The following is a 16,310-nucleotide window of genomic DNA, read 5'->3' as shown; positions in this document are numbered from 1 at the left end:
TGGTGTATGACCTGTCCAACTATTGACAAATGTACTACATGTAAGTCGCTTTGGATAAAAGCATCTGCCAAATGCCCTAAATGTAAATGTAAATCAAATGTAAAATAAAGCAGCTTGTTTTTGTTTTTTTGATAATACTATATTTCATGTAAGTTGTTCTCTCTCTCTCTCTCTCTCTCTCACACACACACACACACACACACACACACACACACACAATACCTCCTCCTCTCCTCAGGGTCTGTCTGTCTGTCTCATGCTCTCCTCCTCTCCTCAGGGGCTGTCTGTCTATCTGTCTGTCTATCTTAATAATACTAATTTAATAGATCAGATGCACGCACAATTATCCGTGAACTTGATAAATGTTGCAGATATGTTCTTCTAGGATAGGCTGTGCCTACTATCCACAAACAAATTGCTTTCAACTTATGTGTGCAAAATTCAGAATTCAATGAATGTGCAGCAATTTCTACAAATAGAGACATTTTTGTGAACAAAATGTTGTATTTTGTATTAGTGATCATAATTTGCGCATGCAACAAAGAGGATGTAGCAGGTGACGCGTGCATTTATTGACGTCTTTTCTGAGTCGATCTCATTTGAGTGTATTCGGCAATGCTTATAACGTGTAATTAAACACGTTGAGTTTATATTCTGGGCTCATCAGATTTTTTTTACATAGTATTATTAGTATGATTTTTACTGTCTGTTAATAACACTGTCCGTCTCTTTATGTTAAGGTTTGTATTAATTTCGATATGCCAGAGGGCAGAATAAGACAGGGAATTAAAGAATGCATTGTAGTTATGTTGACCTACTGTTTTCATAACACTGGATATTCTGCTAATTCATACTTTTCTAAAACGTTGCATAATGGCAATTAACTTATTTAGCAATTACACTAGTGCTAGTTTTGTTGCCAGTGTTGCTCAAATGCACGCAGTACGTGTCACCACCAGCAGTAAGTACCTGCATGTGTTGGGAAAAGGGAGAAGAGCGAGTTCGGCAAAAGGCAGATTCGAACTCTGGCCGAACGCGTCAAAAGCTACCATCATGCACCTCACGCCTTTCGCTACAGTAGTTATTTTAGTGTCGAGCGTCTTTTGCTAAAAGACAGGCACCGGGCCGGCATGTAGTGCAAATATACGCTCCGTTTTCGGAAATGAAAAAAAAAAAAAAAAATAAATAAATCTTCCCCTCGCTTGGGCCCCAAGTGCGCATGGGCCCCTGGGCCCGTGCCCATAATGCCCATTGGGTAATCCGGGCCTGTCCATCGTGGATCAACACCAGTCCAGGACACTCTACCTCCCATTGCTCGCCGGTCTAGATAGCATCCATTTGGTCGAACCACTTCTACTTTTCCTTGATGGTTCTGTAGTCACTTTCAAATTTTTGGACCTTTTCCCTACACTGTTGGTAGGTCCGGTGGTAGCCATGTGCGGTTACATAACTTCCTGGGAGACTTTATCGTTTGCTCATCGCTAACAAGTGGATCATCAGCACCTCGTTTATTGACCATGGCGTGGTTTTGCGTACAGCCATTTCTTTTTCACAATTCGAAAGTTGCGTGAACAAAATGATACTGCTATTGCTGTTGCTAACTTTAAAACTAGCGGGTTGAAGTCATGTGTCGGAAATCCAGTGACGCTGTTAGTGACGAATCTCTCTGAACAATCGGTGATCTGCAGGATTGTGACGTCACATTTAGTATCGGCTCGGCTCGCTTGGAACCTCGACCGAGGTGGTACTAAAAAGTATCAGGTACCAGGTATTATCCACAGTGGAAAACCCCCAAAAAGCGAGCAGAGTTGAGTTGAGTCGAGTTGTACCGTGCAGTGGAAAAGCCCCATAACTCTTACTGTGCTCCAGGTAATTACTGGAGTGTGCTCACCTACTCTGTTTTGCGGAAGATACCACAAAAATCTTTGTGACGTCATTACAGCTCCCAGCACATCCACCTCTGATTGGGCAAAGTGCTTTCTAGAATTTGATGATTCCATCCTATGATGTAATTGCATCTGGTGGATTGGAGTGTTTCACAAATGCTGGGCAGTTTTATCTGTAACACTGTACGTTCTCTATAAGAGAAGGGTGAGTGTATGGTTACTTGTGTAGTTTTAAGAGTCAGCCAGATCGCTGGAATTAGATCTTCTTTTGTAAAGTCCTAGCCTAGAAACATACATACATACAGTGCATTCAGAAAGTATTCAGACAGCTTCATTCCCTTGTCCTGTTTGAAAGTGAGCCTTTGGCCCATTCTGAGGTCCTGAGCGCTCTAGAACAGGTTTTCATTAAGGATGTTTCTGTATTTTGCTGCGTTCAGCTTTCCTTCAACCCTGACCAGTCCTCCAGTCCCTGCTGCTGAAAAACACCCCCACAGCAGGATGCTATCACCACAATGCTTCACCGTTGGGATGATATTGCAAAGTTGATGAGCGGTGCCTCGTTTCCTCCTGACAAGATGCTTGGAATTGAGGCCAAACAGTTCATTCTTTGTTTCATCAAACCAGATAATCTTGTTTCTCACAGTCTGAGAGTCCTTTATGTGCTTTTTTGTGTCTTGCACTGAGGATAGGCTTCCGTCTGGCCACTCTAATATAAAGCCCAGATTGGTGGAGTGTTGCAGTGATGATTGTCCTTCTGAAAGTTTCTCTCATCTCCACACATGATCTCTGGAGCTCAACCAGAGTGACCATCGAGTTCTTGGTCACCTCACTCACCAAGGCCCTTCTCCCCCGATTGCTCAGTTTGGCTGGGCGGCCAGCTCTAGGAAGAGTCTTGGTTGTTCCAAACTTACATTTAAGGATTATGTAAGCCACTGTGCTCTTGGGAACCTTCAATGCAGCCGAAATGTTTTTGTAGCCTTCCGCAGATCAGTGTTTCACACAATCCTGTCTCTGAGCTCTGCAGGCATTGGCTTTTATATGCATTTTCAGCTGTGAGACCTTATATAGACAAGTATGTGCCTTTCCAGATCATGTCCAATCAATTGAATTTGAAAGTGTAGAAACATCTCAAAGATGATCCAGAGAAATGGCATGCACCTGAGATAAATTTCAAGTGTCATAGCAAAGGGTCTGAATACTTATGTCAGTGTGATATTTCAGTTTTTTCTGTTTAATAAATTTGCAGAGTTATCAAAATCAGTTTTTTGCTTTATCATTATGGGGTATGGAGCTTGGATTGATGTGATTTTTTTTTTTTAAAGCATTTTAGCAGAAGGCTACATCATAATGAAATGAAAGGGTCTGAATACTTTCTAAATGCACTGCATGTTCTCAAAAACGGAACATAAGTCAGCATAAACGTAATCCACAAGACTCCGGTGATTAAGTCCATGTCTTCTGAAGAAATATGAGGAAGGAATTTGACATGGTGACAGAAGCTTCCAGTGCAAAGAGAATATAAACATATACATTTAAACATATATATATATATATATATATATATATATATATATATATATATATATATATATATATAGTGAAATAAAAATCTGATTATTGGCTGTTTTTAAACAATGGACCACGCTAGTGCCATCTTTGATGGGAATGACAATGAGGCTGTGAAGGATAGATTTACCATCTCTTCAATAGCATGAATGGTATAAAGCTCCTAGATCATGTCTGATTTTCCACTAATCATGTTGTCTGGAGTTCTTTGTGTACTGAATGTTCTTGTACAGATATTTTATCAAAGTTTTGTCTGCAGAACGGTCCATAAACACTTTAAACTGCATTACAGCCCATTGAAGGGTCTATCCCTCACAGCCTCGTTGGCATTCCCAGAAAAAAATCAAAGATGGCGCTAGCGTGAATAAGGTCTTTGTCTGAGAGTGCAGATGATTGCTTTCATTGGCCAATGCCGATGTTTGGCTGATACAGCCATGCATCTTTACTTTAAATGTCTCTGCCATCAAACTGTTATTTAGGTAGCTAGCTATAAAAATGTTGAGTTTTCTGAAGTTTTCTTCAAACTGCTGCTCCACCAAGACAGTAGATGACCTGAAAGAGAAAAAGATGACGTTGTTCGCTATAGTGCCACTTGAGGCAATTCTGACAATGCAATATATCTCATCAATTATAATCTAACAGGTTTTGGAACGACCCGTGAAATCAAGATTGCATAGCTAGAAGCAATTTAGGAAAGGTCACACAAGTGCAATGCAATATACAGTTGAAGGATTTGTTTGATATTATTTTATCCCCTAAAAATTCTTTATGCCCTAGACACGTCCTAAAAGACAAGGCCTATAGTGTATACTAATGTTGGGCTCTGGCATTTTGGAATATTTGAGCTGCAGCTTTTCATTTTGATGTAGCTGACAAATCTCTATGGCAACATTGTGTCTGTTCGCTTTGAGCCATAACCGGCATTTTCCGCTGATCTCTTCAGAGCTTAATCTCCAGGATTCAGTTCTAATGAGCACTAATGATTTACTCAGCACGGATCACAGACCGATAAAACTGCACTACATCCCGCCGTTTACGCCACAACTCTGCCTTCCTGATCCGGGTTTTCACCCCGTTACATGTTTCAGCCATTAGTTGCTAAAATAAAACTTGGATCGACAGGGCTGTAATTTAGATGTCATTTTGCAGTAAAAACGTTGAATCGTTTGACTCTGCCAGGTTGAATTCTTCCAGTTGCAGTGGTTTACTGCAATAAATGGTTAGCCAAAGAAAATGTAATGAAGTTTAATGGGCCCTGCATATACTGACAAGTGTGTATTGGCTAAAGCAATTGATTGTTACGCAGATATGCTAGCATGGCGTTATGAATGCTTAACGATATATAAATACAAAAGAAGAAGAATCACTCATAATTTATTAAATGAATCACTTGTTTTTGCTGCTGCATTACACAACATCACATGTTCTGATACGGTTTGTACTTCAATCGTATTAATAAATGAAATTATGCACCATAAGTGGGTGCAGTAGTTGTCAGCGTTGTAGGAAAATGTTTCATTTGAACCTTTCGGGAGTGGCACTGTGATAACATCAAAGTTAAAGCAACACAATGTAGCCTGTTATTACCCATGTGTGGGATCGTTTTGAAAGATTTACAAAAACCCATAATCAAAGTTTGATGACAGTTTTATTAATAAGTGCAATCGCCAGACATAGAAAGGCTACAGCTCGGATCTGAAAGGATCTTAAATTAATGTGGCATATAAACATCTATTATTGGCAAATAAAAAAGACTATGACTAAGCAACTGGCTGCTAGGAACTTTGCAAGTACAGCAAGGACATCCAACAAATGTTCAGTTTAAAATAGCATCATAATTGAGGACAGAGCTCCTGATATGCTGGGAAGGCTACGAATGGCATGCTAAGGGGTGACATGTTTTGCTGTTGTTCTCTTGTCTTTTAATTGTGTGTTAGCTAATTATACATGGCTTGTTTCATTCATTAAAATATAAGGGTCATTCATTAGCATGAAATAAAATGTTTCAGATGTGATTTTGGGCTGCTCAGCACTATAGATCTCACAAGAAGAGTTCCTCCCTTAGGGGTTATGATAAAACTCACTGCGAAATATCTCGGGTCGTTAGCCCATAATCCTCTGCTAATGATTTGTGTGGATTTTTCCACAGTAACGAGTGGCAGTGAAAACGCTACAGTTAATTGTACTTGATGGATAGTGAAAGATGAGGGTTTGTCATGTAAACGAGCTGATTAAGTAAGGACTGCTTTATGGAAAGTCTCATTTGAGAGTGAGAAGTATTTCGAACCTTTAGTTTTGGACATTCTGAAGCAAATGAATTGCCATGGACACTTCTCAGGAAATCAAACTTCTACCTCTAGTTTTGTAATAATGGATAAAGTATTTTAATGCCATTTCTCAATGGCAAAATAGAGGTTTCCCTCCACTTTATTTTCATAAAATTCTTTATCGTCATAACATTTTGACTGTCTTGACTCTTTGAAAATCCATCCATTTATAGTCACCTTAAATTTCATATTTTGTGGTTTCTGGGTGATTACATTTAATCTTAAAAGTACAATTGTCCATGCAACTCGTGTGCTAGAATCAAAGTCTTTTGTAGGTCTATGACTGTTTTTGGTGAGAAATAACTCAGTTTTCAGTGAAAGTTGTCGAGTGAACATGCATGCCAGTGTGAATCATTTGGATGAACTATTCCTTTAATCAATAACGTATAGGAAGGCTGTATTATATTGGGAAGATTTTCACAACAACATCTGTGCCTTGCTTATTATTTTAAGGACAAGGAGTGTGCGATGTATCAGTTAAATCAATATACCAGTAAAAATGTGTCGACTGCCACAGCATGGTCGAGAATGTGCGCTCCAATCAGAGGTTGTGCAACAATTAATCATAATATTATAATTATTATTATTTTTTTTTATCCATCATTAATTACTTTTGTGATATCTTTGCATAAACCTTCAAAGACCCAAATATGGAACAATTATAATAAATAAATAATCACCTTTTATATGTTGTTGTAGGAGTCCTCTAATGCTGAAATAAATGGGTTTTTACATTTTTTGACATTTTAGCAAGTTTTTAGGGAAACGTTGTAATATTGCAACGTTGGGCCTGTTGGGTAACTGAATTCAGTGATTTATCTGAACAAATGTAGAGAACATCTAATGGTTCATTTGCAGGGTGTACTGCATATGTAGCCCCATAACAGTAGCCTATATATCTATACACTTATAATTACACAAGAATAAGTCATATTTTTATGAAAAATAGTTTATTATAAAAATATGTTCAGATTGCATTTACAAAACCTGATGAACTTTAATGAAAACTTTGGCATTTATTGTGTTTATCTAGCCATCAGAGGAGTTGCAACGGGGTAGGCAATCCAGGCAATTGCCTGGGGTCCTGAGCTGGAAGGGGGGGTCCCCTCAAGCATGGCTGATTACATTGGACCAATGACAACATGGAACCCCCTTAAATTAATTAATGGTACAAGACACTGCAATGACACGTCCAGAACCCCCTAAAGGGGCCCCCATGATACAAGCTTGCTGTCAAAATTTTCACATGGATAAATTATTCATGTGCCTAATGTGGGGGTGGTTGTGGGGGGATTCCAGGGGTCCATGCTAAATAATCTCAATGCAAATCAATCCCAATCATACTTGCACGTTGACCCATTCCACAGAATTCACACAATACTGTCTGGCTAGCGTATTGTGCCCTCTACTTCTCATGCTAATAGCACTTATACCCCCCACATTCCAGAACATTATCACCTGTCCCTCATGAAGCAAGCCGATATTTGGGCAAACAAGCAAAGCCCAGAAAAGAAAACAGGACCAGTTAAGTATATTTAATAAATATTTAATAAATCAAGTTAAAGATAGTTTCAAATATTGCTACACAAATACTCTCAAATTCTTACAGAAATAATTTATTCCTTAATTCAACTTGAATTTATCATTTAATAATCATTAAATTGTGATTGAAACTCAAAATGGTAACAAAGGAGACATTTTAAACTTGTGAATTATCAAAAATAGTGTTTCTATTAGTATTTTTTTCACATAGACCAGGTGAAAAGTACATTTCATCCATGTAATGTGCAAACTGTCTGCTACCTCAATAACTGCTATGTGCATAGAACACTATCTCATAGTATGTTATGTTTACATTTTTAGAAACTGTCATCTTTTTGCTCTACTGAGTACTGGTCGGCGCTGCACTGTCTATTGTCCTGTTCATTGTCAGTAATTTGTTGTACTGTCCCATACTTTGCACATGTTTGCATGTGCACTTTATATAGGTATTTTATTTAGGTATTTTATTTCGTTGTGTTGTCTCATGTGGTCCTGTGTTGGTCCTTTGTTGTTTTTATGTAGCACATGGTCCTGGAGGAACGTTGTCTCGTTTTGCTGTGTACTGTACTAACTGTATATGGTTGAAACGACAATAAAAACCACTTGACTTGACTTGACTTGAAGCTGCACAGACACATTTTGCTACCCCTTAAATATTTTAGGCATTTTACTCACTTGAATGTTGATTTATCCAGTCCAGTAAAACAAGATGATGTGCTTCAAGGCAAGTTTGCAGGTTGTGTGAGTTCATGGCCGGGGGAACAGGCCTATTTACAAAATCTACCATCCAATAGCATTGCAAGGCTGAACAATAGGACCTATTAATGATGTAAATGTGGTCTTAGAGAGCAAATAAACATGTGCAGGTTTATTTTTAGTAGAGCTAAAATGTATGTTGTAATATTACAACAGTGGGACACACAGAAGGTGCTCTTTTCTCCCGCTTCTGGATGAGAGCGCTTTTACTTTTCTCTATTTACTTTTAAATAACTCATTTTTCAGAAGGTTTCAAATCACTTTCCATAAAATTGATTTATTGATGGAAATGCTACAGTGCATTTAGAAAAATGGAAACAATTTGATTAATTGGTTATCTAGAAAATTTCATTGGATTTTGAAGTGCTTCGATAACAATATTGTGAATGTTGAGGGGGTCTGGGTATCTCAGCGAGTGTTGATGCTGACTATCACCCCTGGAGTTGCAAGTTCGAATCCAGGGTGTGCTGAGTGACTCCAGCCTGGTCTCCTAAGCAACCAAATTGGCCCGGTTGCTAGGGAGGTAGAGTCACATAAGGTAACCTCCTCGTGGTCACGATTAGGGGTTCTCGCTCTCAATGGGGCGTGTGGTGAGTTGTGTGTGGATCACGGAGAGTAGCATGAGTCTCCACATGCTGTGAGTCTCTGCGGTGTCATGCACAACGAGTCACGTGATCAGATGTGTGGATTGACGGTCTCAGAAGTGGAGGCAACTTAGACATGTCCTCCACCACCCGGATTGAGGCGAGTCACTACGCTACCATGAGGACCTACTAAGTAGTGGGAATTGTGCATTCCAAATTGGGAGAAAAGGGGATATATATATATATATATATATATATATATATATATATATATATATATATATATATATATATTATTGAATATCGGCAACTTGTAAATGATCGTCAGTAGTACTGTTACTTCATTATGTATTTTAGCGTTTATTAACATCTAGGACCAGAACTATGCATATTTGAAATACTTTTTAATAACACTCTTCTTTCCGTTTGCATTTAATTAAAGCATTGTTTATTAAACTAAACGTAACTAACAGGAGACTGAAACTGTGCTAGCAACTCCTGAACTCCACCTTCTCTCATATCTCTTCTCTCTCTCGCTCTCTTCTCTCCTCTCTCTCTCTCTCTCTCTCTCTCTCTTCTCCCTCTCTCTCCTCTCTCTCTCTCTCTCTCTCTCTCTCTCTCTCTCTGTGTGTGTGTCTGCGTTTGACTGACTGACAGAAACTCTTGTTTCTGTGTGGCTATTGTTCACTCATGCTATTTTCCTCTTACTACTGTATGTCTCTCTCTCTCTCTCTCTCTCTCTCTCTCTCTCTCTCTTGCTCTGTCCGTCGTCCTCTTCTCCACCTCCCCCTTTATTTCACACTCCTCCATACAAGATGCATCTCTCTTTCTCTCATCTCTCTCTATCCTTTTCTGCCTCTTACTCGTTTTCTCAGTCTTTCTCTGTCTCACACAGACAAACACAAACTCTTGCCACACTTCTTTTTATCGGTCGCACCGTGCGTGTGTAATCAGAAGGTATTTCCTTCATTTCATAATCTGCATATGGAAGAAAGTGACCGTCTGATCAGAAGAGACGGAGAGGAGATGGAAGTGTGGATGGAGAGTAGGGGGGATGGTGCTCCGGAGCTTTTTAGTATGCAAATAGATTTCAGCGTGTAGAAAATGAAAACGACAGGGGCCAAATGAGACGAGTGAGATCAATGCTGATTCACTGTCTGGGAGATGGGCAGAAATGGAGACTTGGATACCTAAAGGAGGAAATGAAGAGATATGGAGGGACGGGAAGAAACAAAGAGCGCTTATATTTCTAAATTACACCAATATTTGATTATTTAACATATAAACAGTGCAGTCTCAATTTATATTCAAGTAACGGATGCAATAGAGTAGTTTTATAGTGTTGCTGCTTGTATTTGAATGAAATCACATTATTTGCTCCGGTTTATTCCATTTGTCTTACATCACACTTTGAAAAGACTTTGGAAATATGTAGCTCACTCAAACAATCAGGAAGGAATCTGGAAAGAGTTCTGAAGGGATTTTCACAAGTACACACACACATACACACACACACACACAAACGAACACAAGTGCTACTAGACTTTTGGAAGTGATTCAGTGTACATCTAGTTTTTTTTAAGTAAAAGGGTAGTGAAATGTCGTTGGGAGGTCTGTGTCCTTTGGCACACACAAATACATTTGAGACCAGCAGAGAGGTGATCTGGCTGCAGACTACCGCAAACGCGTTCAGAAACAGTCCACACTCATTTCCCCCGTCTCACTGTCTACATGTAAAGATAATCTGAACAATGATGTTTCATTCGGAAACACATTCTATGGCACATTTCATTGCGTGCTAATAAATATTTAATGATCAATCTATTAAGGATGGGTTTTGCTGGAGGTTTAAATGCTAAATCTGCAGTCAGTTTAAAGCAATCAATCTATCATGAAATGATGTGTGTATAGCCAGCCTGATTAGGCGGTGGGCCGAGTCCGTCTATATCGTTTAGTTTTTGATTTGATAGTTACCCAGCAGCTGTCTGGCTCATTTTTTTTATTTGTCTGTATGAATAATTCACAAAAAGATTACCGATTGTTTCCAACGCCAATTGTTGCACATTAAAATATAAAAATAGATTTAATTTCGCTAGCTGATCACAAACGTTGGCCGGAGTGAGATCCAATCAACGCTTGTGTTGTTACCTTGTTGAATTGATTTGGCCAGTCACGTTATTCGTTGAACCGGCATCGCGTGACTCGCGTCAGTCTGAAGCCAAATGAGTCTACAACCCAAGAGAGACCGGTGTGTGTCGGCAAGACAACGTCAAGGTAAGATTTGTTTTACAATGATTATACACCCCTATATCTTAATGCTTTTCATATAAGTTGTATTTAAGACTGCAAGCTATACTTCGTCGTGAATATATGCGTTGTCGTTGATGAGAACAGTAGCCACGAAAGAATGTTGGTAGTGGAGCAGTAAAGCTAGGTCTAACGGTATGTTGCTTAGGCTAATCCAAATCATTCTGTACATACACAATGAACTAAGCAAAGTGTATTCAAATACGGGATAATTACGGGTAAATATTTAAACGGGAAGACAGTAGGAAATAATTTGACAGGTATGTCAAGGTTGGATTGGTTTATAGCAAGCTACCCAGGCTACAAGTAAGCTAGACTAATTATCAGCTAAAAAGAGTGCAAAGCAAAACAAAGAAATGATTTCACATAACAGAACAGGTATAAGATGGAATATGGTGGAAAAATATTTTATTTAAAGATGGCTGTTTTTGAGCTATTTAACAAAATTATTTGTGGTCAGAACTGCAGTAGTCTTGTCAAGCTCGTTTAAGATGGTTAGCATCTTAATACAAATGTCAAGATGAAAAATGTGATTTAAAATTATCTAGTAATGTGTGCTTTCTGTGTTTATTTATCTGAATATAATTCAGTTGTTTATCTAACACACAGACACGGACAGGACAACATCATATCTCTCCACACCCAAATGACTACAGAGGTGATCGTTGACAATCATCACATCAACAGCACCATGAATGGAGCAGGTCAAGATCACGGAGTTGCTTAGTATCCACATCACAGATGACCCATCTTGATCTATCGACACCACCAACAGAACCTGGCCAAGGAAGTCCAAAAACCTCTGCACTTCCTCCCACAGTTGAGGAAGGCTCATCTCCCACAAATCCATCCCCTTAACTTTCTATAGGGGAATCATAGAGAGCCTCTTCCTTCCACCCCCACCCTCCAATAACCTAAGGGCAGCTGATTGACTCTTGCACAAATACACTGGTAGTTTACACTATGATGCTGCTACATTTGTTTATTTTTTTATTTTTAAATTTGCTATGAACATTTGACCCCATTTACACACATATTGCACTGCCTTTTGCTACTTGTCATGTCATCCACTTGCACTGAAATACTATATTAATTAGGGATGAGTCACGATTTTCGAATATTCGATTAGTTGATTTTATTATAGAATATTGAATAGGATGTGTGGGATGATTGTCTTTAAAAAATCCCCATGTTTTAGTTGTGGTTATAAGTTGCAATCCTAAATTCACATAATATTTTTATACATTTTATAAATATATTCTTAATATTTGTTGTTTTTGTTTCTGTGTTTGAGCTTATATATCTCAATATTAATAACAGTCTGGTTAATTTTGAGTCTTGAAGCGTAAACTCTCAAGGGTTGGCTTTCTAAATATATGTTGGTTATGTGTATATTCAGAATGACTTCTGAGCAGCAACCTTTTTATTTTGGGGATGTCATGAATGCATCACTTGCCAAAATTGGGGCTGACTAGTAAGGGGTTAAACGTATATAAATGAAACGTTTTATATTAAAATTATACATTTGATACAAACCTTCACTGTTGTTAGCTGCATTTTCTATCTTCTTACGTGCTCTTCTTATGTGTTCTTTGTTGGTGAAGAGCATGTAGCATTCTCTGTGAAATCCATTAGCCGGCACATCTTGGACGTCTTCGGAATTTAAGTTAAATGCCAATACGGCTTTTTCAGCTACTGTACTCTCTGTGGTTTGCAGGTTCACCCATAAATTTGTACATTGAACAATCTTTGCCCAACTTGTCTGGGAAAGGGGGGGTTACAGGGCTTTTTACATTTGAGGCTAAATGGATAAAACACCTCATTTTTACCTCAGTATTACTGAACTACAGAACTAAATTTACATTTTTAATGATTTACAGCAAAATTGTAATTTCAAGAACGCAGCTTCCTGGTCATCTGTGTTCATTATTTACATTGGTTGTCAAGGAAACGGGAGGTTTTCTAACGTTATGATTAGTACTCCTGCTTATTTGCCGGTTTAAAAAAGTAAGAGTTTGTAAGGACATTTTGCGTCAAATGTGCAAACAACAAAGTTGGAAACAATGTCTGTAGTACTTATACGATTTTATTACATGAACTCAGCAAAAAAAGACTTACACAGCTGTGAGGTAAGTATTAAATTCATAATTTCGAGGTCCGGCGCACCGCCTAGATGGTAGGAGATGTTAACAGGCGATAGATGGAGAGAGAATGATGGAGGGGTTAGAAGTAGAAGGAGGTAATATTGCTGACAGGGTGCAGTATGGTAATGAACAGTGGCCTGTTGCCCTAAGGGACGCTGCATTGCTTATTTACATGTCGTAATTGTGTAAATATGTCACACTGTGTAGTTTACATTTAATGTGTGTAATTGTTTATCTGTAAATTGTAAACTGGTGTTGAGAATTAAAATTGGTTTAAATATCTAGTTAGTCGTGATTGCTAAGGTAAGTGTCACTTTTACTATTGCTTTTACTTAATGTAGGTGTACAAAGAGTTGAAAAGCAAATGCGTTGTTGCCGTAAACATGCACAATATCTGCTATACACACTTGAAGTACATTTCAAATAGACAGATCATTGGGATTCAACAATTAGTATAACTGTAGGTCATCTGCATAGCAATGAAAATGTAAGTTGTGCTTTTTAAATCACTGTACTAAGTGGTAGCATATATAGAGAAAACAATGTTGGCCCTAACAGGGATCCTTGCGGAACACCACAATCTATTTTTGAAGACGCGGACATCTCATCTGCAATAGACAATACAAATTTACTATTTGACAAACCAAACAAACCAGTCTAAAGCCATTTCAGATATTCCCACCAATCTCTTCAGTGTATCAATTAAAACTGAATGATGAACTGTATCAAACGCTGCAGTTAAATCAAGCAACGCTAAAATGAAGCACTCTCTAATGTCCTCCGCCATCAATAAATCATTGGTCATAAGGAGAAAGACTGTGATATTCTCTAAAAACTAACTGCAATTTCTCAAACTACCTTCAACAGTTGCTTAGCTACAGCTTTCTCTATTATTTTTGAGATGAAAGGTAATTTTGAGATTAGCAACCGAAGGATCTAACGAAGGCTTCTTCTGAAGCGGTTGAGCGGATGTCAGTCTTTCACCCCTCTGGGACACATCCTGTCACGAGCGAGCTATTTACTATAGACAGCAAAGAAGGGCCTAACGTCCCAATAACTTACTTGAAAAGTCTTAAAGGAACAACATCTGTTTGTCAGCTGGATGGTTCCAACTGATGTACAATTTGACAGAACAATCACCTTAAAATCCTCATCTGTTTGAGAAAATATTTAACTGTATTTTAGCGCCACACAGTGGACATATCAGAACTGCCGGTGATACGTGTAATAAACCGCGTAATTTAATTGAACAAAAATGTTGCCACAGTCACATTATTTTTATGAGATCAGGCTGTGAATTGCAGGAAGGTGACGGGTCATGTGAGAAGGGAAGAGAATGAATTTACATGCGTGTGTGTGTATCAAGTCAATAATACTCTGAGACTGAGAGATGGCCCAGTGATTACAACGAGTGAGATCTCTGCTCATTCAGATTCACATCCTGTCCTCTCTCTCTGGCACGCTCATACACACACACACACACACACACACACACACAGCTTCTGAATTACTGATGGTAACTTGGTTATCACAGGTACTGCATAGCAAACCCAGGCTGTCTGAAGCTGTGCAGAGTGCTGTAAAGACTGTATGCTGTAAAATAGAGAGAGATACAGGGCAACAGAGAGGGAGGGATTGAGACTATAAGAGAGAGAACAGTTGCGAGGGAGAGGGACGGACGGAGATTGCGAGAGAGCAGAGGAGCCTGTGAAAGGCAGTGAGAAGAGAAGAGAGCACAGGAAGTGCCACACCAGTCCTTTGGATCTTGGTGAGTTGGGACAGATTAGCGTTTCGTCCTGGTTTCATGTTCATTTGAGGCATAGTGTTGTTGAATATGTCATCTTGTAATTAGACTGAATGTTGGATGGACCTGTGTGTTGGCATGCACGTGGTTGTACTGTAAAGAGTTAGTTGTGTATGTGTGTGTGTGTGTGTGTGTGTGTGTGTGTACCTGCAGTTGTGTGTGGGCTTTTTGTGTGCATCCTCTCCTAACCTTTAAATGCGTGTGTCTTTGTGTGTGCGTGTCTGTGTGTGTGCGTGTGTGTGTGTGTGTGTGCAGAGCTTCTCTCGCCGGCTGAGTCTGGCTCCTCCCCGGCTGTCCAGGAGCTCATGACACGGTTGGGCTTCCTGCTGGGAGACGCCATCCCCACCTCATCACAAACAAACATGGAGGAGAAACAGGTAAACATGAACCCTACAGGTCTAAACAACCAAACACATGCACAAAGATACACAGACAGCATGTTTACAGGCACTCTGATACAAATCCACGCACAGTCTGTTTGCTGTCTGCATTGATGTACAGAATAGAAGAGAACAGACCATGAAATACCAGGCAGATAACCAGCCTGATCTCATAAAATTTACGTGAACATGACAGCATTTTTGCATTTTCAAAATGTACATGCTGTATAACACATTTGGCTGCAGGTTTCCATTGAAATGTCCAGCTGGGGGCGCCAAAAGCGAGTAAAATGGTGTCGAATTTTTAGAATTAGTTTTTAAAAGATACCTCCCTAACCTTAAGCTTTTGCCTGAAGCTAATTAATAGTGTTTTAAAATATAAATGAGATGTTTACAAAAGACATCATTACCAAATCAACACCTAAACCTAACCATAATGATTATGTCGTGTCGCATGTCCGCTTGAGTTCAATGCTGGACTTGAACCGCGGTCTTCCGACGCACAGTCCAACCCTCTATCAGGAGAGCTACCGTGCAAGCTATTCATATTGGAATATGTTTATATATGTAGGTGGGTCTGTATCGATATCAAGAGAGAGGCTTACCCATCAACGGCAAGAAAACCAAAGTGCTCATGACGGATGGCTCACAAGCGACAGTATACCTGTATTGTGCCAGATTAGAGCAAGTGAAAGAATTCAAATACCTCGGCTCAATTGTACAAGAACAGAAAATTGCCGCCACAGCCGATATTGGCAATAGAACTGGACAAGCCGAAGCAGCAGCCTTCGGATCTCTGACATGGTGTCTAAAGTTTTCCAAATGCGTTGCTTTCGTCTAGTTTTAGGAATTACAATCAGGGACAAAATATGCAATGAAACCATCAGAGAGCGTTGTAGCGACCAACCGACCATATCCGAGGAAGTCCAATAGCGCAGATTGCGGTGGATTGGTCACATGAACCACATGCACCGCCTTCCTTACCGGCTCCTTTGGAGATTGTGCCCCAGTGGC

At 39.3% G+C, this 16,310-nt stretch overlaps 1 protein-coding gene across 5 annotated transcripts in view; it reads left to right on the top strand.

Moving 5' to 3' along the window:
- Positions 1-16,310, top strand: part of LOC127654236 (protein TANC1-like) — a 113,080-nt gene that overhangs the window by 39,082 nt on the left and 57,688 nt on the right. For 4 of the 5 annotated variants that reach the window (XM_052141332.1, XM_052141334.1, XM_052141331.1 and 1 more), the window contains one exon: positions 15,172-15,293. In XM_052141332.1, coding sequence (XP_051997292.1) covers positions 15,172-15,293 — 122 coding nt within the window. Of the gene's footprint in view, positions 1-14,661; positions 14,881-15,171; positions 15,294-16,310 lie in introns of those variants that run through there. The other variant, XM_052141335.1, reaches the window with a different exon arrangement.

The sequence above is a fragment of the Xyrauchen texanus genome, chromosome 13 (assembly GCF_025860055.1).
Source record: "Xyrauchen texanus isolate HMW12.3.18 chromosome 13, RBS_HiC_50CHRs, whole genome shotgun sequence".
NCBI lineage: Eukaryota > Metazoa > Chordata > Actinopteri > Cypriniformes > Catostomidae > Xyrauchen > Xyrauchen texanus.
The sequence above is the reverse complement of the archived record's forward strand: the minus strand, read 5'-3'. Positions and strand labels throughout refer to the sequence as shown.